At 40.6% G+C, this 26,805-nt stretch overlaps 1 protein-coding gene and 1 gene segment (V, D, J or C); both read left to right on the top strand.

Annotated features, from left to right (window-relative positions):
* The window catches only part of LOC125347236, a 248,507-nt gene that overhangs the window by 117,744 nt on the left and 103,958 nt on the right, over nt 1-26,805 (top strand).
* LOC125347249 (anionic trypsin-2-like) lies at nt 16,268-19,708 on the top strand. The gene is made up of 5 exons (XM_048340370.1): nt 16,268-16,307; nt 17,294-17,465; nt 18,540-18,793; nt 19,156-19,292; nt 19,559-19,708. Exons 1-5 carry the CDS (start codon nt 16,268-16,270, stop codon nt 19,706-19,708), a joined length of 753 nt encoding a protein of 250 aa, XP_048196327.1.

Here is a 26,805-nt window from a genome sequence, read left to right on the forward strand (position 1 = left end):
AAAAATAAATCCAAAATTCCACTGGAAACAGGAAAGAGGAATGAAGAATAGGTGGAAGACAACACAGTTAGGAATTCATTGTATGTCTTGGCAGTGTTCACTCTTTTCTATAATCCTATCTACTAAGAGGGTGAGAACTGAAGTCTCAGGTTCAAAGCCAGCCAGGAAAATCCATGTGATTATTATTACCAATAAATTACCAGAGAAGCTGAAGTTGGAGTCATGGCTCCAGTGAGTGCTAAGAAGCCTCTAGCCAAAGAAGAAATGGGCAAGAAAGTGGGATAGACAGTTCTCAGGAAACAAAAACAAAAACAAAAAGAAAACTTGCTGTCTAATAGATACTAGTAGCAAACTTCAATACCCTTATCTAACATCCAGGTTATGTAATCAAGACTCTATCAACATTGCTTCTCACCCAAATCAGAATAGCAATATTAAGAAATCAACAAATGGGCCAAATACCTTAAGAGAGACTTCTCTGAAGAGGAAATGAGAATGGCCCAGTCATTTGAAGAAGGGCTCATCACTGGCCATAAAAGAAATGCATATCAAAACAACAGTGAGATTCCACCTTATCCCAGTAAGAATGTCCATTATCAAGAAAATTAACAACAACAGATGCGGGGGGTTGGGGGCTGTGGCCAAAAGCGAGCCCTACTACATTATTGGTGGGAGTATAAACTTAGTCAACTGTTCTGGAAAGCAGTATGGAGGTTCCTCAAAAGGCTAAACATAGAACTCCCCTATGCCCCAGCAACATGGCTTTTGGGCATTTACTCAAAGGATTATGAGCAAGATCAAAACTATGGTTATCTCAGCACAACTAGTCATCGCTAAAATATGGAACCAACCCAGATGCCCCTCAGTAGATGAATGGATCAAGAAAATGTGGTTGTATGCACCCATTGGAATTCCATGCTTCTTTTGATAGAATGACTGGGCCCTATTTGTGAGGTCAAGGAAAGACTTGGAGAAAAATCATACTAATTGAAGTGAGCCAGACTCAAAGAAATATAAACTCTATGGTTTCACTCATTGGAAACAATGAGTACTTGTCTAGGATAGTCCTAGCAGAGGTGCACAATAGCTTAATGAAGCGATGTTACATAGGATTACATAAGATGATGCTAAGGGAAATTAACTACAAATTTGGAAATAAGTGGTTTATCTTTGTTGCTGTTATTTTCAATGTACTATATGAAATTATGCCTTTTTCTTTGTCTTTCTTCCCCATGGTTTTACCCTGATGTCACTGTGCTGACTTTGGTGCACTGGATATTGTATGTACTTTTATTGGAACTAGGGAAGGGGAACAGCAAAATGGAGGCAAAAAGAGTAAAGGGTGAACCAATACAACAGCAATACCTACAGAAAATATGCTGTAAACCAATTGTACATCTTGGAGAAGTGTGGGGATGGACCGAGGAGGGGGGACGGTGGGAGAAAAATGAAGGAGGAAGTAACAAGTTACATATGAAACTGTAACCTCTCTGTACATCACTCTGATGATACATTAATTAATTTTTTAAAATGTGACAAATCAAGAAAAAAATCAAAAAACAGCAAATGCCAAAACAAATTTACAGAGAAAAAAACCATCCTAAATTTTTGGTTGAGATGTAAACTAGTGTAAGCACTGTGCAAATCACTATATATATTCCTCAAAACCTACAAATTGACCTGTGTGATAACCTTATAGCCTTTTGCTTGTGAGCATGGCTGTGAGCCAGATTCTCCAGAGCATAGAAGCATTGTCCAGAGCTTTAACCTCACACTCTGTACCCCATACAATGTCGGAGAGACTTATGCCAAGGGACATGCACTGCTGTGCTGGGCAGTGCCTGTCAAATTACAGGTGCTGTTACACCTCCAGTGGGAGTCCGTTGCTTTTCCTAGGTGCTCAGTTCACAGTTGAAACTATTCCATATTTCAGTTCTCAGGTGTACAGAATGGGTGTTATTTCCTTTCATAGGCATGGAAGAAGATGGAGAAATATCCATTCTTACCCAAGACGTCATGGGAAAATCCAGAAAGTCCTCAAGGCTACAGGAAAACATGGAAAGTTGGTGTTCATGGGATTTCCTACAGGTGGCATGTGAAGGGTTTGTTGTAGATCTCGTCAGAGGTCCAGACAAGGTCAATTATACATCCAGTTACAACCTGGCACTTTACTTGCTGACAGAAATAGAACATGAACACTTTGACCCACCACAAATATCAGAGTCTGAAATTGTTATGATCATGGGACCTCTGACCCATGTGCAAATCTGACACACACTTCATTGTTATCTCCTAACATACTGCTGTTGATTATTTTCTTAGTGGGGTGATTATGAGATTACTGCTGTTATCAAGAAGATGCACCTTTGGACTTGGAAAAAATTATACTAAGTGAAGTGAGCCAAACCCAAAGAAACATGGACTCTATGGTCTCCCTCATAGGGAATAATTAACACAGGTTTAGGCAAGTCACAGCAGAGGATCCCAAGAGCCCAATAGCTGTACGCTTATGAACACCTAAGATGCTGCTAAGTGAAATGAACTCCATATTATGGACATGACTGTTATATCACTGTTGTAATTACTTTCAACATGCCATGTGAAACCGTAGGTTCTATTCTTGAAGTTCCTTGTATCCCCTTCCAGTGGCTGCACCTGCACTATCTCTGTATCTTATCTGAGTACATTGGAAACTGTGTATACTGGTATTAGAACTAGGAAATAGAAAGGGAATAAAAAAATCGAGATGCAGGGTAAAAAAAGACAAAAGAGGGGGGAATGAGGGAGGAGGTAACAAACAGTACTAGAAATGTGTCCAATGCCTAACGTATGAAACTGTAACCTCTCTGTACATAAAAAAAGAAGAAGGTGCACCTTTTCCATACTATCTGTTTACCCAGACAAGAATACAAAGAGGTTATGGAGTGTAGAGAAAGAAAAGAACACTGCTTTGGGAAGGGAGAGTTTGGGAATGGTCTTTGTGGCTCAGAATCCATGTGAAAATGTTTTCCATGGACAGGACTATTTGTGTTAATGGAAGAGGGAAGATCAATGTTTTCCAGATATATATTGTTTCCGCATGAGATTCTTAGAGCAGCATAGTTTGAGGTACCAGGAATATAAGCAGAGAATGTCCATAGATACAATTGGCTTAGGCTCTACACTCTAATGACTAGGATGTGAAGACAAGCTTTAAACAAGATAGTGATAATGAAAGGAACAAACAATCATCTCTCAATCCTGTCAACATTAATGGACTTAAATCTTCAATCAAATGACAAAGGCTAATAAGTTGGATCAAAAATCAAGATCCATCTTTCTGCTGCCTCCAGGAGACACATCTATCCAGCAAAAGTAAACATCTTCTAAAAGTGAAAGGCTGGAAACAAATCTATCAAGCAAATGGCCCCCATAAGCAGGCTGGAGTTGCAATCCTAGTATCTGACTTAATTGACTTCAAATTAAAAAAGGTAAGAAGAGACAAAGAAGGTTACTACATACTAGTAAAGGGATCTCTCCTACAAGAAGAAATAACCATTCTAAATATCTACACACCAAATGCAGTTGCACCCAACTTCATCAAAGAAACACTACTGGCTCTAAAATCACTCATAGACCCAAACACATTGATAGTTGGGGACTTTATCACTCCACTATCACCTATGGACAGATCAACACGCCAAAAACTGAACAAAGAAACCACAGAACTAAACAATTGCATAGACCAACTAGTCTTAATCGACATCTACAGAATATTCCACCCAGCAAGGACAGAATACACATTCTTTTCGGCAGCACATGGAACATTCTCCAAAATAGATCACATCTTAGGGCACAAAGAAAATCTGTACAAATTCAGAAGTATCAAAACCATTCCCTGCATTCTCTCAGACCACAACGGAATAAAATTAGAGCTCAACTCAACCAGCCACCACAGAAATTACTACAATTCATGGAGACTAAACAACACACTGCTGAAGCATCAGAGGGTCATTGATGAAATTAAAACGGAAATTCAAGTGTTTATGGACTTCAACCAAGTTGAGGACACAAAGTACCAGCTCCTTTGGGACGCAGCAAAGGCAGTACTCAGAGGAAAATTTATATCTCTGAGTGAATACATAAACAAATTGGAGAAACAGCAACTCAATAATTTAAGGAACCACCTTAATTTCCTTGAGAGAGAACAACAAGCCAAACCCCAAGACAATAGACGGAAGTAAATAATTAAAATCAAATCAGAAATAAATCAATTGGTGTCGAAAAAAACCATTGAAAGAATCAACAAAACAAAGAGTTGGTTCTTTGAAAAAATCAACAAGATAGACAGACCCCTGGCAAACCTGACCAAAAAACAAAGGCAGCACGCTCAAATAAACAAGATAAGAGAAGAAACAGGTAACATCACCACAGAAATAACCGAAATTCAGAAAATAATAAGGGACTATTTTCCAAACCTTTATGCCAACAAATTCGAGAACTTGGAAGAAATGGAAGATTTCCTAGAAAAAATTCATATCCCCAAACTGAGCCATGAAGATTTAAACCTCCTAAACAGACCCATATCCAGTATTGAAATAGAAACGGCAATAAAGGATCTCCCATCCAAGAAAAGCCCAGGTCCAGACGGATTCACTGCAGAATTCTACAAGACCTTCAAAACAGAACTCACGCCAACATTTCTCAAAATCTTCAATGAAATTGAAAGAGAATGTTCACTTCCAGACTCATTCTATGAAGCCAGTATAACCCTCATCCCAAAACCAAGCAGGGACTCATCACGGAAAGAGGACTATAGAACGATCTCCCTGATGAACATACATGCAAAAATTCTCAACAAAATTCTGGCCAATCGACTTCAACAGGTCATCAAAAAAATCATACACCACGATCAAACTGGATACATCCCAGGGATGCAAAGTTGGTTTAATATACGCAAGTCAATTAATGTAATCCACCACATCAACCGGAGCAAGCTAAAGAACCACATGGTTTTATCTCTGGATGCGGAAAAAGCGTTCGATAAAATCCAGCACCCATTTATGATAAAAGCCCTGGAAAAACTGGGATTCCAGGGAACATTCCTGATTATAATCAAGGCAGTTTATCACAAACCAACAGCAAGCATAACTCTAAATGGTGAAAAACTAAAGCCATTCCCTTTAAAATCAGGAACAAGGCAGGGATGTCCACTCTTTCCTCTGCTCTTCAACATAGTACTAGAATTCCTAGCCAGAGCAATCAGGCAAGAAGAAAATATAAAGGGGATCCAAGTATGTAAAGACGAAGTTAAACTTTCTCTCTTCGCAGATGACATGATCCTATACCTAAAGAATCCCATAGACTCTACCCCTAGAGCAACTAGATCAGCAACTAGAGCTGATCCAAAACTTTAGCAAAGTTGCAGGATATAAAATAAACCCTCAAAAATCAACGGCCTTTCTGTATTCTAACGACCCGATGACCGAGGCTGACATCAGGAAAGCAACCCCCTTTGCAATAGCCTTCAAAAACATAAAATACCTAGAAATAACCTTAACCAGAGGTGAAAGACCTCTTTGAGGAGAACTTTAAAACCTTGAAAAATGAAATTAAGTCAGAACTAAGGAAATGGAAAAACCTCCCATGCTCCTGGATTGGGAGGATTAATATAATCAAAATGGCAATACTGCCAAAGGCTATCTACAAATTCAATGCAATACCCATTAATATCCCAACACCATTCTTTGATGAAATAGAGGAAGCAATCCAGAAATTCATATGGAATAATAAAAGACCTAGAATAGCAAAAACAATCCTAAGCAGAAAGAACAGTGCTAGAGGAATTACAATACCCAACTTCAAGCTGTATTATAAAGCTATAGTAATAAAAACAGCTTGGTATTGGCACCGGAACAGGCGTGAAGACCAATGGAACAGAATTGAAGACCCAGAAATGAACCCACAGAACTACGCCTACTTAATCTTTGATAAAAGGGCTAAAACAATAGTTTGGAAGAAAGATAGCCTCTTTAACAAATTGTGCTGGAAAAACTGGCTCAACACATGCAACAAACTAAAACTAGATCCTTATATATCACCCTGCACCAAAATCAATTCCAAATGGATTAAAGACCTCGAAATCAAAACAGACACCCTGAAAACACTAAAGGAAGAAGTAGGAGATACACTTGGGCTCCTTGGCGCAGGACGGAACAAAGACCCAGAAAGGCTACAAATCAAAGAAAGGTTGGACAAATGGGACTGCATCAAACTGCAGAGCTTCTGCACGGTAAAGGACATAGCTTGCAAGATAAACAGAAAGCCCACAGACTGGGAGAAGATCTTTACTGGCCATTCAACGGACAAAGGCCTCATATCTAAAATATATGCAGAACTAAAAAAATTACCTTCTTCCAAAACAAAACCGCAAAGAACTAATAGCCCACTCATCAAGTGGGCTAAAGACCTACAAAGAGACTTCTCTGATGAGGAAATGAGAATGGCCAAGAAACATATGAAAAAGTGCTCTACATCACTGGCCATAAACGAAATACAAATCAAAACTACATTGAGATTCCATCTCACCCCAGTAAGAATGTCATACATCAAGAAAACTAACCATAACAGTTGTTGGAGGGGATGTGGCCAAAAGGGAACCCTACTTCATTGTTGGTGGGAATGTAAACTGGTTCAGCCACTCTGGCAAGCAGTATGGAGAGTCCTCAGAAGGCTAAATGTAGAACTCCCCTATGACCCAGCAACCCCACTTTTGGGTATTTAGCCAAAAAACCACAAACAAAATCACAGTAAAGCCACCAGCACAACAGTGTTCATTGCAGCGCAATTTGTCATAGCGAGAATCTGGAACCAACCCAGATGCCCCTGCGTAGACGAATGAATCAGGAAAATGTGGTACATATACACAATGGAATTTTATGCCTCTATCAGAAAGAATGACATTGCCCCATTTGTAAGGAAATGGAAGGACTTGGAAAAAATTATACTAAGTGAAGTGAGCCAGACCCAAAGAAACATGGACTCTATGGTCTCCCTTATTGGGAATAATTAGCACAGGTTTAGGCAAGTCACAGCAGAGGATCACAAGAGCCCAATAGCTATACCCTTATGATCACATAAGATGATGCTAAGTAAAATGAACTCCATTTTCTGGAAATGATTGTTATATCACAGTTGTAACTACATCCATATGTATCTGTAGTTTCTACTATTGATGATGTTCGTGTATCACCTTCTTGTGATTGTATCTACACTATCTCTGTAATCTTATCTGAGTGAATGGGAAACAGTGTGTACTGGTATTAGAATTAGGAAATTCAAAGGGAATACCAAAATTGAGAGACAAAGGGTAAAATAAGAGAAACAACAACAAAAGAAATACTTGCAAAACTGTTTGGTGTAAGTGAACTGAACCCCGCAAGGGGAGTAAGGGGGAGGGGGGAGGGGGGTATGAGGGACAAGGTAACCAACAGTACAAGAAAAATATCTAATGCCTAACGTATGAAACTGTAACCTCTCTGTACATCAGTTTTATAATAAAAACTTAAAAAAAATAAAAAAAGAGAACAGATAATTCTATGTCTTAGGAAGAAAGAATTTAAAGTCTGGAGGTTAAGTATCTTCTCTTATTTATGTAAATGATGTAGAAACAGAACCTCTTTTTCTGAAAACCAAATTCTTTCCCAGGAATTTTTCTATACTTTGGAGTCATTTCAACCTCTCCTAAGGCTTAAAAGTAGGTATTTGGTTGCAAATGGGATTTGATTCTTATTATAACATATTTTAATTCATATACCCAGAAATTAGGTATTTCTACTCAGACATTGTCTACTTCTACTTGTACCCCAGCATCCTTTGCAAGTGATACCTAGACTGGGAAATCCTCAACTGCTTTTTGTCTAAAACTCCCAGTTGCTTTCCTCTTCTCCATTACTTTTTGAAGTATCTTTTTGATATATCTCTCCTACAGTATATGTATGCTTTTTTGAAAATGACTCTGTATCCATGTAGAAGATCTCTGTAGGAACAACTACAAAAAGAGTAAGACGACCATGTGCTTCTTGTCCTTACTCCTGTTGATGTTCAAACTGCCCCATTTGAAAGGAAATCAAAGACTTGGAAAATATTACTTTAAGCAAAGGAAGCCAGATGCAAAAATGCATATGCTACAGCATTTCCCTCATTTGTTATAATCAGAATGTGCCTATGAACCCACAAGTGAACACAATGGATAATAAAAAACAAAAAATTACACTTGGACCTGATTAGTTCAACAAGACTCTAAACATTCACAGCGTGAACTATACAACTTGAGGCAAAGGGGAGAAGAACAAGAAAAACTCAGAGAAAATGAGGGAAAATGTGATACTGTTCAAAAAGTAATGTACTGATTACATCACATATAAATGTAAGAACTCCATACATTACTTTTAAAATGTGAAAAAATAAAACACAAGAAAGGAAATGCTCACATACATAAAAATATACAAAGAACACAATCTTCAAGGATCAGCATAATTAATATTGTGAAAGTTTCTATATTTTCAGAATTGACTAAACATTCAATATAATGCTCCACATTCCAATGATATTTTCACCAAAACAGAAATAAATGACATTGACATTATTGCAGAAACAAAGTAACCCAAATAGCAAAAAGAATCCTAATAAAACATTAACATGGAAAGATTATAACACTTGAATATTCAATATATGTTACAGATACCTAGTAAAAAAAATTACAAAGCTGGCATATAATTTGCACATAGACAATTCAACAGAGATCCAGAAGTAAACTTGTACATCTGTAATCATCTGATGTTGGGCTCTGGCTATACCTTTAAGGGGCAGTCCCGAGAGGGCTGCCTCTTCGCCCGCCCTGGGGCTGCATGGCTGTTACCCACTCCTACCTTTTCCCCGGGTCCGGAACCGGAAAGGCAGCCCAAACCAGCCCCGCCTCCTGTCTGGCTAGGAGCACATGGAAATCATAATAGCGCCAAGCTGAGCACAAAAGGGCGGTTCTGTGGGCTGTGATCTCCGCCTCTGGGGGAAGCTCTGTGACATCACTGTGATGGACAGCTCAGTTTAGCCTGTCTCTAATCTGAGCTAGCTACTCCAGCTCCCTCCCCTTCCTGCCGCCATTACTGTTATATAAACCCCTCCCCTGAGTAAAACCAATGGAACTTCCAGAAGCTTACCCCGAGACAGCCCACGTGTCCTGACTCCTTATTCTTAGCAAGTGAGGTGGGGGAGGGGTGCGTCTCACGGCCACACATGCCAAGGCTTGCACATAGCCCTCACTCCAGCATTGCTGTCTACGGGACGGGTGGTCTATGCTCGAGGGTGAAAGGGGACTACACAGGAGATAACAGGGCCAGACATAATGGCGCTGTAATGTGGGGCAGATAAAGCCCATGGGGAATTTATACTGAGCTACTGGTAAGCCCTTGGATCGCAGACGGTTTTCTGGGTGTGGGGTCCCCCCATAGGCAGGGAGATGGGGCAGAGCCAAAGTAGATTCACACTCCAAAATACCGGATTGGAGTTGTGGGACACTCCGGCAAAGGACCGAGGGATTTTAGACCATGCTGCTGGCCTTTTTAAATTGGCTGCTAGGAGAGGAACAGATTTTCCGCTGCGCAGGGGGACAGGATCGCGTGCGGGTCCTGCCGCGGCTTCACGGCCAGCAGGGCAGAGATGCAGATCGAAGGCCAGTGTGGCCGAGAGGCGATGGGGGTGGCGGCGGCTGGGGTGCTGGCGGCAGCTGCAGCCCTGGTAATGTCTGGGGCTGGCGTGCGCACAAGGCGGCGGTGGCGGCACGTGGAACAGGTGCTGCCGTCTGGGCCAGGACCCCTCTACCACCTGGGTTCTGGGTCCCTAAGATGTGCAGAGAGCGGAGATCCTGGGCCATTTGCACGAAGCCATTGTTGCCAGATCCTTGCACCGTTTTTGGCCTGGCGGCCCCGGAGGCAGCGGAGGCGGGAGGCCGGAGGAGTCCTATGGCGTGGCAGGGAGAAGTTTGGCTGCATGGGCTCCCAGTGCCACTCGACCAGCTGTGGCCCAGCGCACTGACATTCTTGGGGTGGCTTGCCCTTGTACCCACTCCCTCCCCCCACCTCTGAGGCCTGGGAAATTTACTGGACTTGCCTATCTAATACCTATTGTTGGCTAACCTACTTTCAAAGAGAAAAACAAAAAAAAAGAAAAGGGTTTTAGATTTTTGTTGTTAATGTTTGATAGGTTTTGGGGTGGCCTCCTCCTGCCCTCACCCCAGGTGATGGGTGTGCCAAATTCCCCAAGGCTGGGCAGGGGCTTAAAGATGTCTTGCTGTGTTAAGCTGTGTCACGTTTCTGTCCTGTTTGTGTCTTGTCTCCCATCTCCTGGAACTTCTCTGGTCATAAGAGCTGAACTGGATTTTTCAAAATGTGACCTCTTCATTTCCTTGCCAGATAAACTGTGAAAGTTTTTGTTTCCTAGGAAAGGATTACTTTTTTGCCTTTTTTTTTTCTTTTTTTGGCCAGTCCTGGGCCTTGGACTCAGGGCATGAACACTGTCCATGGCTTCCTTTTGCTCAAGGCTAGCACACTGCCACATGAGCCACAGCGCCACTTCTGGCCGTTTTCTGTATATGTGGTGCTGGGGAATCGAACCCAGGGCCTCATGTATACGAGGCAAGCTCTCTTGCCACTAGGCCTTATCCCCACCCACTTTTTTGCCTTTTGATTGATCACGTGGTTCTAAACTTATGGGCAAAATAATATCATTTTGCTACTGGAATTCCAGAAAACTTACATGGCCAATTAAAGAACAATTTTAAGAGCGCTCGAAACCCTGTGCACAACCGTTTGTGTATGTCTGCCTGTCAGTTTGTCTGAGGGTAAAAGCATATAAAATCTAGTTTCATGGTTTAAGAATTACTGCCTCTTTGACGAGTACGTTAATTTGCTTTACTTCTGTGTTAAACTTTCCCTTGCAGCTCATAGTGAAGTGCCAGAATTTGAAGTCAGGCCCCATTTTACCACGTGAACCCCATTTTACCACGTGAACCCCATTTTAGAATCGAATCCTGAGCCAATCAGATTTGTACCTGTGTCCTAATCTTGCTTGCTTGAACACCTGATTGTTGTAACCTTCTTTGCCTTTATAAGCCCTGTGTAATCACTGCTCCGGGCTCCCTCCTAACCTCCACTGTGTTGGTGGGTAGGACAAGGCAAGAGTTGCAGCTCGCTTAAATAAAGCCTTGCCTTGCTTTTGCATTTCGGAATGTCTGAGTCTCGGGGGTCTTCTTGGTGGTGGTCTTGCGACTTGGCACAACAATAGATGGAGTTACAGCAAGGAAAAACCCCAAGATTTTAACCCAAACGGATTGTTTGGGGGTCAAGCAAATGTGCCTAAGAAAAACTCAAAAAGGTTCTAATATACAGCAATGAGTGATTTGACTGGAATCTCTAAAACTGCCCCTTGAGAGATACTAAGAATTGGAAAAGGTTTTCTTAATGGTTAAGAAGTTTATTTATCTGGTGTGATTTGATTCCTATGCTATTTTTGCAATTTAGATATATTGAAAAGGCAACATGCTGAGATTGGATTTCTCTGTTTATAATTCTGGTGAACACTGTTAAAAGTACCTTTGTTGCAATTGTTCTGGATATCAGTCTAATGATTCAAGTACTAAATTGTATGTGTATACTGTAATGTAATAAGTAAGACTCCTAACTATCCTAAGTTACATATAATCAGGCAAGCACTTTAAAGTATGTTTAATAAACTAATGGGGATAAAAGTAAAATCTTACTAACTCTGTATGTAGAAAAAAATGGCAATGCAAGCTAATGTTTCTCACTAATTTATTGGAAAGCTGAATGAATAAGTGTTTCTAATTTTGTAATTATAATTCTTGCATTAAGAAAAAATTGTCATTTGAGTTCAAAGGTCATACAGTAGCCAGGACTAAAGAAAAAAAAATGGTTCTTTTAAAACAGGCAGCCAGGATGCTAGATGCCACCTGGGTTCCAGAATTTTTCGGGTGCAAATAAGGCTGAGGCAAAGGTGTAAAAGCCTCAAAGTACATTCTAGATAAAGAATTTGAACAACCAGAGTGCTAACATTTTGCTTCATAGAATACAGGTTAACATGTGTGCTAGCAGTGTGGATTTTGTGACTAGGGAAATCTTTCTACCCTGCTTGAACCAGAAGGGCATCAGACTAAAATACTGGGGGATTTCAAATGTCTTTAAACAGTCTGTGTAGAATCTTGCAGGAGGTGTGACAGTCTATTTACTCTTAGCGAGTGAGGGGGTTGGGGGGCATCTCGCGGCCCCACACACCAAGGCTTGCAAGTAGCCCTCACTCCAGCTTTGCCATCTGCGGGACGGGCGGCTTACGCTCCAGGGTGAAAGAGGACTACACAGGAGGTAATAAGGCCTTGCAGTCTGCCTGTTAAAAAATGCAAAGGAGTTCACTGGACGATAGAAAAGCTCTTCAACAATTCTGTAAAAACTGGATATTCATATATAGAAGTCTCAACTTGGCCCTCATTCTATCAAAAAATCAATTCAAAATATATCAAGATTCTTTTTTTTTTCAAGTTTTCTTTCTGCATGCCACTTCTACCATGGAAAACATTTATTTTAAGCAGAAGCATCATCCCTCTCATGAAGAGAACACTTTTAATTCTGGGACTATTAGATAACTTTGAATGAGGTACGAGGTAACAAACACTACAAGTAATGTATCCAATGTCTAACGTATGAAACTGTAACCTCTCTGTACATCAGTTTGACAATAAAATTTTGAAAAAAAATGATTACAAAGAATGTCAAGATTCTTAAGATAATATATAAACTCTAAATTTTCCAGGAGAAACAAAACTAGAGCCTTTGGAGATTTGGGCATAAAGAATGACTACAAATAGGACTCCAGTAGCTGAGAGCATACTTCTAAGAGTAGAAAAAAAGTGATTTCATGAAATTAAAATGCTGCTTTTACACAGTAATGGAAACAACAGGATGAAGAGGACTCCAATGAACAGGAAAAATCTTCTCCTGCTAATCATCATTGTCTTCTATGTGTAGATTACCTGTAAATATATTCACCCAAGTTCTTCAATGCTCAAATTTCTCGGCTGGTTTACACCTGACTTTGATCAGCTCCATAGCGACTTGCTAAGGCATACCACTGGAACAGTGAGGAAGAATTATTACTATTGACCCTCATTTTCACATTGCTAGAGTATCTTGGCCTTATCAATTTTATTACAGCGCTTAAGGGGGACCTGGCTAAAGAACTCAAAGACATTACAGGAAGTGCAGTTCGCTGTGTATTAAATAGCAGCCTGTCTCTCAGGAGGAGTTATGGTCACACAAAACCACTCCATCAATTTAAAGCTGTTCATGAGATCACAAAATATGGGAAAGGTGAAACTTCAAATTCTGGATAAAAAAAGAAATCTTCACAGAGGATAACGAATTAAAGCAGAGCTAGGTGGATGACTCAAGACCACTCTCTTCCTAAAATGATTAACCATTGTTCCCTGTAAAACACCTATCCAGTGCATTTAGGAACAATGTTAGGGCAAACATCTATCCTTATCGTTGTATATACATCCTCACTTTTGTTCTAGCTGCATTTTATCTTAGAGAGGTGAGCCCCTGTGTTAGAGGCCAGGAACTTCAAGTAGATAGCTTTCTGATAAGAGGTGCCAAGTTAAATATTTATTCCAGGTACATTTCCGACACTAAGGAAAATGTCCAGAGGAATCCAGATGTCATATTTACCTTCTGAAGATTTTTGGTTTGATACCCAAAAAATCCTTAAGAGGCCATGTGCCACAAATCCCATACTTCATATTTTCCATGCCTTCCTGTAGTCTTGAGCATTTTTGCCATTATGAAATAACTTCTCTAGGAAGAATGGATATCTCTGAATTCCTGAACTTTCCTCAGAAGAAGGGAATAATTCATCCTCTGTGTTTCACATTCAGTATATTTTCAAAAAGCTATACTGTTCAACTCAACACACAAAAGGCAAGTGTATATATGTAGGTGACAGTATATGTTTATACACATATATGACTTTGCTATAACCTCCACATATAAGAAAAACTGTATATTTCTGTCTCTCTGAGATTGGAATTTACCTCACATAATGTTTTACCATTCTAGAAAATTTCACACAAATGTTTCTTCCTGACATATGAGTAAAATTCCATTTTATATTTCATTATGTGTCACATTTTCTTGGTCCATATGTCCACTGAAGGGCATATGAGCTCATTTCATAGCTTGACTATGGTGAATTGTATAGCAATGGTCATGGTACTTTATCCTGACTAAACATATTAACTAAAGTATGGTATTTGCAAAAGAGGATTCCAGTGATGTGATTCCCTTCAACAATGAGCTTCCAGTTTAATACAAATCAGTACCAATAAGTAGAACATCTGTTTGTCAGGGAATATGGGGAAAATGGGGAGGATATAGGAAAGGAGAGTTGAAAAATGGGCAAATACAGTCATAATAAACAATTCACATATGAGGAAATGAAAACAGGAAAGCTGAAGTGATGAGTGAAATTCAGAAAGTAGAGCAGAATTTTGAAAAGGGTAACACTGACAAATGTGCATTGAATTTACAAGTTGGCATGTTCAGTTGAAGCTACTTTGTATAACTACATAAAGATAATACAAAAAAGAAATAGAATAATGTTGATGTTAGTATACACATTTTGAACATTCATATGGCACTCAGAAATAATAATGACAAAAACACTCCCACTCAGAAATGGGACCATTAGACCTTAGGAAAGTACAATGCTTCCAGGTGACAGTGCTGAGCTATGATCCCTTGTGTGGGGCTGCTGGCCTGTCTATCCCAGGGATCAGACTAGAAGTTTCTCTAACAGCCCACCATCCACATCATCTACAATATATCCTATTTCCATTTCCACAACACCCAGACTGCCTTCTCTGTCCCAATGACCAGTATTAAAATGGAGATTTCCCCACTGTGTTCACAAGAATTCGTTGTCAACATTTTAGAGTTCCACTCACTGGCAACACATTTGACCTCATCCTGAGCTCAGGAAGAAGAACACTCATGCAATCACTGTGTTAGACACAATTAGTACTTATACACACTGTCAGTGCCTAAGCTCTTGTAGTCAGTTGTGCAAACAAATAACAAACCAACAATGAATTAAAAAAAAACACAGGTTGAATTTTAGTAGAATTAAAGAGCTAAATGTGGTTTGTCTGTTGGAAGGTTTACTTTGGATCAAATGTAGGCTAAGATTGTCACACTAACTAGACTTGCCTCTGACCAAAATGCTAAACTCTTTGCCAATGTGCCGATGGTTCTTTGATCAACTAACAAATGACCATTGTTTAAAGCTTTTGTAATATTCCAGATAGGGCAAAGAATTCAGACTCAAGCTCCACTCTCTTATAGTAAAAGAAATGTTCAATATCTTCCAATCCCTTGTAGTAAAAGAAGTGTTCAATATCTTCCATGCATGTTATCAGGAAAACCATGAGATGTTTTACAAAACCCTCTGGACAACATGGTCAGAGAGATAAATAAGCAGTGGGACAAGGTGGAGAAAGAGGTATAAGAAACTCTCCTTTAACCTCTCTAGGTTATTGAATCAGGAACTGCCTTACCTTCCCCTACTCTCCCTCAATACAATTGACATCCTCGAGCCTTGGTGGGAAGGAGAGCCAGAGGAAAGCCCACATGCCCCAGAAATTCTGCATCTCCCTACTCATTATCTACTCTCCACATCATCTATTCTCTTGGGAATTCTGATTGCCAAAGGCTTGGATTACCAATGTAAGGAGAAGGTGAGAAATTGGGGAAAACCATTAGGATTAAGTACAGAACTCCCTGGAAAATAAACTATAAAAATGACCGATCAGAGGAATTCTAAGGACCCAGTGCATTCTCCCTACACCCATATCTTATGTCTTGACCTAACACATCTCATTGGTATACATGACACATTGAATTTCCCAGCTTTTTCTATCCCAGCCTCCTTCCAAGTAACAGCTGTTATCCCTCTGCCCTCCGGAAATGTTTCCACCTCCCCTTTGGGCCACCTATGCAAAGAATGTCCAAATATGTCACCGATGATGCAATGCTACCAGGTGGGTAAAGCTGCAGGTGTGGTTTCTGAGGGAGGGGAAATGACCATTCCAAACTCGTGACCGCCTCCCTATTCCAGGAGTATAAAGACAGGCATGGACTACTGTCCAAGTCACACTTTTCACACCATGAGCTCACTCCTGACCCTGGTTCTTGTGGCAGCTGCTGGTGAGTTCCCTGCTTTGTCCTGGACCTCATCCTTTGGAACAAGGATGACATAGGTAGTTGATCATGGCTGTCCCTGCAATACTGCCTCCACACTTGCATTTTAGTTCCTGCTGGGCTTTCTTTCTTCTCATGTCCACAAGTTGTATATTAATCTGACCTCATTTACGTCTCCATGCCTCTGTTCTGACCCTTATGCTCAGTTTAGCTAACACAGCTCCAAGGACATGGTAGTTCAAAAGGAATCCCAGGTAGGAAGTGTCCATGTGATGGAGCAGTGAGATCACTGAGCTATGGGTCTCTGCTCTCAAGCAGCTGGCTCATCCATGCCAGCCATCTTCTGCTTGGGCCTCAAAACCTCTGAAGTGGCTCTCGCATAGACACGTTTTACCTCAAATTCATAAAATAAGAGTGTGAAAATTAAATTCTGGCTGATGTATACCCTTGAAGTTTTCTAATTAGGTATTCAGGCTCCATCCTGTACATTGCTTTAAAATCATCAAATAGCTTAAGATTATGATTCTGTTGACCTACATGAGAATGGGTATGTAGGCTCTCTATACAAGCTTTGTGGGTTTGAAATGTATGTGAAGTGATGTACAGTGAGCTCTACTAAGTCATGATATATTCTTACCTATGCTAAATCTGAACTTCTCCAAAAATTAAGGGATATAGGTAAGTGAAAAATAAAGAAGAAGAGTCAAGTATGCAAGACCACCAATTCTGAATATATGCTAATGCACCCTTATGAGGTCTTCTTTTATTAAGTCCCAGAAGAAAGTAATATCCTTCATAGATTCAAGACATATCCAGGAGACCTCAACATTCAGGACAAAAAACACTGTGACCCCAAAGATCAAGCATCGGTCCTAGGTTGGTTATCGTCATTGTGGTCAATAGGAATCCTAATTGGCAGGCAATAGTCACAGGGTTGAGGGCTCCACTCTCCAATATCTTGCTGAACTGGCTTCTTTGCTATATCTACCAAGCTGCTTTTCCTCTTGATGATGATGACAAGATCGTCGGAGGCTACACCTGTGGGAAGAATTCCGTCCCCTACCAGGTGTCCCTGAACTCTGGCTCCCACGTCTGTGGAGGCTCCCTCATCAATGACCAGTGGGTGGTATCTGCAGCCCACTGCTACAAGCCCCACCAGCAGCCGTAAGTACCAGGCCCTGGGCTAGCATTTGGAGGGAAATGGCTTGGTCCTCACGTGGGCTGCAGTCTAAGTAAATGGAAGAAGCTATGAAAAGAGAAGGAGCTTTCTTGATGGATAAGGAAATAAGATTCAAATCCCAGAAACAGCACCTTGAAAGAATAAAGGCTGTGGTTCCTTGGTAGGAGGAACACTGTAATGTGGTAAGGACTAATCAAAAAGGATTCTGGGGATCACAGTGCAAAGCTAGCCTTGTAAGAAAAGATTGTGAGATACTTACCTCCAACATACTACTCAGTAAAGGCCAGAATGGTTGCTTTGGCTCAAGTAATAGAGTGCTAGTATTGAGCACAAACAGGCACGGGAACAGTCTGAGCCTCTGAGATTAAGCCCCAGATCCAGAAAACATATTCAGGAAACAGGAATTAGTTTCTCATAGCAGCAACAATAATTCTGAGTTTCCAGGCAGAGGGTTGGACAGAGGTGAGTGTTAAAGTCTGTATTTGTTCTGGAGATGCACCTAAGAGGCATTACCATGTGTAAGATCTCTCAGTCCTGAGTGATCTATACAAGGGACTCATAACCAGGAGGATTATGAACACGTAGATTCCTGCCACTGTCCTCTAAATTGTGGTTACTCAGTTTGTGGTAGGGATGGAGACATAAAATTTGTAAGATGACCCTAGATGCCTCTGCTGCTGCTGGAGATGCCCCAAATGCTGGTAGAAGCACCGGAATAGACGCTAGAAAAGGGTAGACCACATTGGCCTCCGTAAAGCCAGCAAACCCACAGAAAATGAAGGAAATATGAACTGGCTAATTCGGGTCTCACCACAGATCTTCTGCAGCAGCAGTCCCTGTCAGAAAATTGAGACCTCACCAACTGCAGCCCTGCACAACATCCCTCCCAATTATTCAACTACTGAGGGATGGGGGCCATAACTCACACCACCTTTCCCTCATTACCCATGTGTTATCCCCGTGGTGGTGCTGCATGCCCATTCAAGCTTCTGCACACAGTCCCATTAGACAGCACGAGCAAAGGAAATGGCATTGTCAATCCACTCATCTTTCCTCAGCTACATCCAAGTGAGGCTGGGAGAGAATAACATCAAAGCCGTGGAGGGAGATGAGCAGTTCATCGATGCTGCCAAGATTATCGTTCATCCTCACTTTGATATAAAAACCGCTGACAATGACATCCTGTTGATCAAGCTCTCCTCACCTGCCTCCCTCAACTCCCATGTGTCCACCGTGTCTCTGCCATCCTCGTGTGCACCTGCTGGCACCCAGTGCCTCATCTCTGGCTGGGGCAACACCCTGAGCTTTGGTGGTGAGTAGACCCATTCTCTTTTCCAAAGTCCACATTCCCTACACATTCTACAATCATAAATGACACTGGGAAAGATCCTCTCCACTTCTAAGATTCAAGTAGATTTCATGAAACTACCATACACAAAATCCTGAGAGGTGGAGGGATGCAAAGTTCCCCACAATCTAAAGGAAGCAAAGGTGCTCTAGATGGTGTTATTTTGCTTCCAGGAAGGTGAGTGCCACAAGCTTCTTCTGACAAACAAAATTCTTGTTTTACTTGGACTTGAATAGTAAAGTACTCTGCAGTAGAAACGAGTTGATTGTTCTACTCCACCCTGGTCTGACTCTTACTTCTGATTTCTTTGATCTTGCCCCTCTAAGTCCACAAGCCAGAACTCCTGCAGTGCGTGGAAGCTCCTCTGTTAAGCCAGGCTGTCTGTAAAGCCTCCTATCCCGGTAAGATCACCAAGAACATGGTCTGCGCTGGCTTCCTCGAGGGAGGCAAGGACGCCTGCCAGGTGATTTGACCCCTCCCCATTTGAAGAAACATGCCCATAACCATGGCATTCTGGGGAAGATATTTCAAGGTCTGATTTGGTGAGGTCCAGATTGTTATGCCACTATTATTGCTGCATTTAAGTCTGCTACAATGCCAAAATTACTATGAAATTTTAGTCTGCCTTGCAACATTGTAAGTTGTAGAGATTAGAATTCAGGATTAGTATAGCTCTATCCCTTATACCCCCCTTATCTCCTATTTACACCACTTTTGCCCTCACCTCAGGGAGATTCTGGTGGCCCTGTGGTCTGCAATGGAGAACTTCAGGGAATCGTCTCCTGGGGCAATGGCTGTGCCTTGAGGAACTATCCAGGAGTGTACACCAAGGTGTGCAACTATGTGGACTGGATTCAGGACATCATTGCTGCCAACTGAAAACCCTAGTCCCTCCTCAGCTATCATGACAATAAAGTGAATCTGTCCTCACTCCCTGTGTCTTGGCCTGCTCTCTCTAGCCCCCACAACTTCCTCTAAAGTAATCCTCTGCAGAATCCCAATGAGTGTGTGTGAGTGTGCCAGGCAAGGCAGGGTCTTCAGCAGCAGGCTAAACAGCCTCGTGTCTACCCTCTGAGTCGCTAGAGCTAACGAGCAGACTCTTCCATACAGAAAGAGAAAGATGTGTATGGAAACAAATAGCATAGGCCAAGCAGTTGGAACTTCTTCAGAGTTGAATATCCTTCATCTCTATGAGAGCCAAGCAACACATCCCACTGTGAGAGAGTCCATTACCTTAGCTGGCAAATCCAGCAGCAGACTGAAGTTCCATCTAAGTGACTACATAGACAATTCTACCCTTCTCTCCTTGCAGGAAAGAGAGAACAGTGGTAGTGACTTCCCTGTATTTTATAGTATTAAGAAGGATCTTTCAGGCCATGCATAGCATAATCTGAGTGGAGCAACATCTGTGTTTCAAGAGAGATAAAGTGCTCTCTCTCTCACTAAGTGAGCTACACTGGCTCCAAGCAGATCCCAGAGCAGAAACTGAGACTAAATAAGGGAATCTATTTGGCTGATAGATCCAACCTGACTCTAACTTTTTTTCTCATTTCCTTACTTTTCTTTTAATTCATGGGATTTTCACTCAGGGCCTGACTGCTGTCCCTAAGTTTCTGCTTAAGGTAATGTTCTACCAATTTCAGACCAGGTGCCACTTCTGGTTTCACCTGGCTAGTGGGAGCTAAGTGTCCTACAAAATTTCAGTGCAGGCTGGCTTGGAACCCTAATCTTGAGATCTCAGCCTCCTCAGTAGCTAGGATCACAGGGGTGTGTCACCAATTCCTAGTACTCACTCTTACTGGTTACCAAAAATGAAAAGCTTTTTCTCTCTTGCTTTTCTTCACGGATAGTATTTTACAGCTCATTGTTTTCATAGTCTAATACACTTCTCTTCCCTATCCTGTCACAACCCGTCAGTCAGAACCCTTCTCCACAACAACTAAATATTATACCTGTATGTTAGCATAAGGTGGACTTGAGTCCTCACTCTCAGCTCCCCTTTTCACCCTCTTCTTTATAGTGTATGTCCTCCCTCAGCAATGTAACAACTAGCGCCCTAAAAAGTACTCCTATAATTCCAACTTACTCCAATACCATGCAAAATCTCAAGTCCCTTACATATGCAACATGACTGCCTAGATAATATTACCAATAATACCAAAGTTTAAAGATGTGGTTGTGTTTGAATGGGTGAAAGTATAAGTGCTGTGATCCCTCTCCATTCCAGTTGTGAGAAAGACCAAATTACCATGGAAACACATAGTCTTGAGAGAATATAGCGAAAAAGAAAGTTTAAGTTCATTAAAACCTGCTCTTCAAAGGACTAAATCCCAATAGAATAAAAATGAAGTCAAACAAATTTAACCTCTAACAACAATAATTGCATACACCATACCAAAACATGCACACACATGCACATGAGTGCATGCACACCCCTTACCCACATCACACAAATCAGAATAATGGGAAAGTGGAAGCTAACATCCATACTGAGCTCAAAGGACTGATAATAAGAATGTTCTAACAAATAAGAGTACATTTTTAAGCAACTAAAACCATTTCAAAGCGTACACAAGAAAAGAGCTAAAAAATTTGAATGAGACTAAAGATAAAGTGCTAAATGAATAACAAGTAAATTTTAAAAGAATAATACCAGTATACACCGTTTCCAAGGTACTCAGATAAGATACAGAGATAATGCAGGTACAACCACAGGAAGGGTATACAAGAAGATCATCAATAATAGAATCTACATTTACACAGAGCACGTTGAAAGTAGTTACAACAGTGATATAACAATTGTTTCCATAACATGGAGTTCATTTCACTTAGCATCCTCTTAGGTGTTCATAAAGGTTTAGGTATTGGGCTCTTGTGATCCTCTGCTGTGACTTGCCTAAACCTGTGCTAATTATTCCCTATGAAGGAGACAATATAGTCCATGTTTCTTTGGGTTTGGCTCACTTCACTTAGTATAATTTTTTCCTAGTCCTTCCATTTCTTTAAGAATGGGCCAATGTCATTCTTTCTGATTGAGGCGTAAAATTCCATTGTGTATATGTACCACATTTTCCTGATCGATTCTTCTACTGAGTGGCATCTGGGTTGGTTCCAATTCTAGCTATGACAAATTGCGCTGCAATGAACATTGTTGTGCTGGTGGCTTTAGTGTTCTTGTTTGTGGTCTTTTGGGTAGATGCCCAAAAGTGGTGCTGCTGGGTCATAGGGGAGCTCTCTGTTTAGCCTTCTGAGGAATCTCCATACTGCTGGCCAGAGTGGCTGAACCAGATTACATTCCCACCAACAATGAAGTAGGGTTCCCTTTCGGCCACATCCCTCCAAAGTTTGTTATTGTTAGTTTTCTTGATATACGACATTGTTACTGAGATGAGATGGAATCTCAATGTTGTTTTGATTTGCATTACTTCTATGGCCAGTGATGTAGAGCATTTTTTCATATGTCTCTTGGCCATTCTCATTTCCTCATCAGAGCAGTCTCTTTAAGTCTTTAGCCCACTTGATGAAGGAGCCATTGGTTCTTTGTGGTTTTGTTTTGGAGGAATGTAATTTTTTTAGTTCTGCATATATTTTAGATATGAGGGCTTTGTCCATTGTATGGCTGGTAAAGATCTTTTCCCAATCTTTGGGCTTTCTGTTTATCTTGTGAGCTATGACCTTTGCCCTGCAGAAGTTCTGCAGTTTGATGCAGTCCCATTTGTCTATCATTGCTTTGATTTGTAGCATTTCTGGGTCTTTGTTAAGGAAGTTCCATCTTGTGCCAAGGAGCCCAAGTGTTTCTCCTACTTTTTCCTTTAGTGTTTTCAGGGTATCTGTTTTAATTTCGAGGTCTTTGATCCATTTGGAATTGATTTTAGTGCAGGGTGATATATAACGATCTAGTTTTAGTTTGTTGAATGTGTTGAACCAGTTTTGTCAGCACCATTTGTTAAAGAAGCTATCTTTCTTCCGGTCTATTTTTTTTTTTTTTTTGCTCCTTTACAAAACGTTAAGGGGGCATAGTTCTGTGGGTTCATTTCTGGGTCTTCAATTGGGTTCCATTGGTATTCAGGCATGTTCTGATGCCAATACCAAGCTGTTTTTATTTCTATAGCTTTATAATACAGCTTGAAGTTGGGTATTGTAATTCCTCCAGCACTTTTCTTTCTACTTAAGATTGTTTTTGCTATTCTGGGTCTTTTATTGTCCCATATAAATTTCTGCATTGCTTCCTCTATTGCATTAAAAAATGGTGCTGGGATATTAATGGGTATTGCATTGAATTTGTAGAGTGTTTGGCAATATTGCCATTTTGATTATATTAATCCTCCCAATCAAGGAGCATGGGAGGTTTTTCCATTTCCTTAGTTCTGCCTTAATTTCATTTTTCATGTTTTTAAAATTCTCATCATAGAGCTCTTTCACTTCTTTGGTTAAGTTTATTCCTAGGTTTTTTATGGTTTTTGAGGCTATTGCAAAAGTAGTTGCTTTCCCGATTTCAGCCTCCATGTTTGGGTCATTAGCATATAAAAAGCCATTGATTTTTCAGGCTTTATTTTACAGATATGAAGACAAAAGGAACATTAAAGAATACCCAGAAATATTGACACATGGCTAAAGTCATCTAGCTTTCATTAAGGAACCAAAGACATACAACTGAAAAAAGACAGCCTCAGAATGGTGTTGAGAAATATAGTGAACTCCATGAAAAGATGGAAAGCAGACCCCAAGAATAGTCCTTGTGCAAAAATCAACTCCGACTGTATAAAGGATCCAAATATCAGATCTGGACTTGCTATAGGAACACGAATTTAAAAAATACTCCAAAACATATAGGCAATGACTAGCTGAACAGTACTCCAGTCAACCAATAAGTAAAAACAAGAATGGATGAATTTGAGAGCATCACATTAAAATATTTCTCCACACATCAGAACCAAGAGATAATTCATGGAATGGGAGAACATGTTCACTTGCCATTCAATATACAAAGGATTAATACCTAGCACAAAGAGCTCAAAAAGACTGAACATACAAAAGACAAATAGCCCAGTTAAGATATGGACAATTGAGTGGAATAGAATTTTCTCAGGGGCAAAAGCAGTTTTTATCTAATAGATACTATTATCAAACTTCAATACACTTAGCTAACATCAAGAATATAAAATGAAGACTCTATCAAGATTGCTTCTCACTCTAATCAGAATAACAATCATTAAGAAATTGAAAAACAACAAAAACTGTAACAAATTCAAAGAGAAATTAATGATCATAAACTTTTGGTTGAGATGTCAAACAGTGTAACCTCTATGGAAATCACTATGAATATTCCTCAAAACCCTGCAAATTGACCTAGGTTATAACCATTAAGCATTATGCTTGTGAGCATGGCTGAGCCAGAATCTCCACAGCAGAGGAGCATTGCCCAGAGCTTTAACTTCACACTTTGTACCCCATCCAATGTCGGAGAGGATTATGCCTAGGGAGATGCACTGCTGTGCTGGCCAGTGACTGTCAAATTACAGGTGCTGTTACACCACCAGTGGGAGTCCAATGCTTTCCTTGCTGCTGAGTTCAGAGTTGAAACTATTCCATATTTCAGTTTTCAGGTGTACAGAGTGCATGTTCTTTCCTTTCATAGCCACAGAAGAAGATGGAGAACTATCCATTCTTACCCAAGACGTCATGGGAAATTCAGAAAGTCCTCAAGGCTACAGGAAAACATGGAAAGTTGGTGTTTATGGGATTTCCTACAGGTGGCATGCAAAAAGTTTGCTGTAGATCTCGTCAGAGGTCCAGAGAAGGTCAACTAATCATCCAGTTACAGCCTGGCAATTTGGTGTGGCTCAAACTCCTGCTTCCCCTTTTCCTGCTCCCCACCTTTAAGCAAAGAGAAATAGGCAATTTCATGACCCACAGACTCACGAGCATATCGTATTCTCAACAAAACAAACATAGGAATGGAGAACAGTCCCATCAATTAAGGTTTCAAATATATTCAAGAAAAATTCCAGTTCTGGAATACAATAACACCAGAGAAATTCCCTGCATATGAAAATAAATCAATAAAATAATCCAATACACCGTAGCATCAAATGAACTAAAATATTGAGCGGAAAATTAAGCAAGTAAATAAAAGATCTCTGTAGGAACAGCTGTTCAAAAAAATAAGATGATCATGTGGAGCTCATTCTGTACTAAATTGTATTCTGTCACTCAACAGGAGCTATAGCCACAGCAAATCTCTCCATTGGTTTAAAGCCTGCAAGAAATATGAGTTTCTTGTAAAGTGAGAACAGTCCATCTGCTTCCACCAGAGTTGAGAGGTGGATCATCAAGCCGTAGCATTAGCTTTTCTTTCTCCTTCTCCCACCAAAGCAAACCAGCGTTTGGTCTTTGAATGGTTTCTTACATAGCTCTTGGTTGCAATTCTGATGATCCGTGCTTTGTATCTGTTTTCCCTCCTCTTTCTGCAGTCTCAACATTCTTCTCTTTGTCTCCTTGCAAGAGGCACTCTTCCCAAGGAGAAAAAGTTCTACTCTGTGGAGGATGGGATGATATTCCCCAAGGCAGCAAAAGATGGACATGAACTTGGGTTCAAGGATGAGACCTTGGTGGGACCCTTGCATTCCTTATCCAAGTGAACATGGAGAGGCCATTTGACCTTCAACATTTAGTTGCTTCCTTTATTCAGCTTGAAAAGGAGACAGACAATACTGTCTCTGTCTCTGACTGGCCATATTTGTGAGGCTCCACCAAGAATCAGAAGAGGAATGAAAGCACAGAACTTTACAACTGAATTCACCATGCTTGAATCTTGCAACTTTAACTTAATTGGGGATGGGGGAGGCTGATTAAATCATTGTAACATAACAAAGCTCAATGTTACTTGATCACCCTTGAAGTGAGCAAAAACATTGATGTTGGTGGGGATGAAATGAAGAGGTATTTGTGGGCCTTGTGCAAGGGACAGTGGAGACCAATCTGTGCAAAATTAGTCTCTGCTTCCATACTTGAAAGAAAGTAGATTGTTTATGCCAAGCACCAAGTGGGAGCCAAAAGTATGAATTAGACGAGCGTTCAGAGGAAACCATGGTTGAGAACGAAAAATATCCAAAATTGAACACAATTCCACAACCATACCATTTGTCTGAGTATATAATGAATGGTTTCAGCCTATGACTAACTTCAGTACTTTCCCAGAAGTAACTTGAACTAATTTGATGAAAGGAGATCTGAAGCTCTTTATGAGATCACAAAATATGGGAAAGGTGAAACTTCAAATTCTAGATACAGAACTCCTAATGGAGGATTTTGAATGGAGTCAGGGTTTCGTGGGTGAATCAAGACCACCCACGAGGGACATTAACTGTCATTCCCTGTAAGACACCTATGCAGTGCATTTAGGACCAATATTAGGGCAAAAGTCTACCCTTATTGTACATACATCCTCACTCCCACCATAGCTGTATTTGATGCTAGAGAAATGAGCCCCTGTGTCAGGGGCCAGATGGGCCAGGTACCACAGGTAGATAAAGATCTGACAAAAGGTGCCAAGTGAAATATTTATTCAAGGCACAATTCTGACACTAAGGCAAGTGTCCAGCAGAATCTGGATGTCAAATTTTCCTTCCTCAGACATCTGACTTGATACCCAACCAAACTTTAAGATGCCACCTGCAACAATCCCACACTTTACATGTTTGCCATTTTGAAATAACTTCTTGAGGAAGAATGGATGCCTCGGAGTCCCGGCATCTTCCTCTATAGAAGAGAATTATTCATTCTGTGTGTTTCACAATCAGTATATTTACAAATTTGTACTGGCTAATAGCACACAAAAGGCAGTGTAATTGTGCATCTGACTCTTCATGTTTACATATATATTTATGACCAACATATAACCTACAAATTTCAGAGAAACCATATATTCCTATCTCTCTAACACTGATTTAATTTACCTAACATAATGATTTCCA

The sequence above is a fragment of the Perognathus longimembris genome, chromosome 2 (assembly GCF_023159225.1).
Source record: "Perognathus longimembris pacificus isolate PPM17 chromosome 2, ASM2315922v1, whole genome shotgun sequence".
NCBI lineage: Eukaryota > Metazoa > Chordata > Mammalia > Rodentia > Heteromyidae > Perognathus > Perognathus longimembris.

Coding starts and splice junctions, on each gene's coding strand:
- LOC125347249 (XM_048340370.1), top strand. CDS start 16,268: ATGAGCTCACTCCTGACCCTGGTTCTTGTGGCAGCTGCTG. Junction 16,308..17,293: donor GGTTCTTGTGGCAGCTGCTG/GTGAGTTCCCTG, acceptor ATATCTACCAAG/CTGCTTTTCCTCTTGATGAT. Junction 18,794..19,155: donor CAACACCCTGAGCTTTGGTG/GTGAGTAGACCC, acceptor TGCCCCTCTAAG/TCCACAAGCCAGAACTCCTG.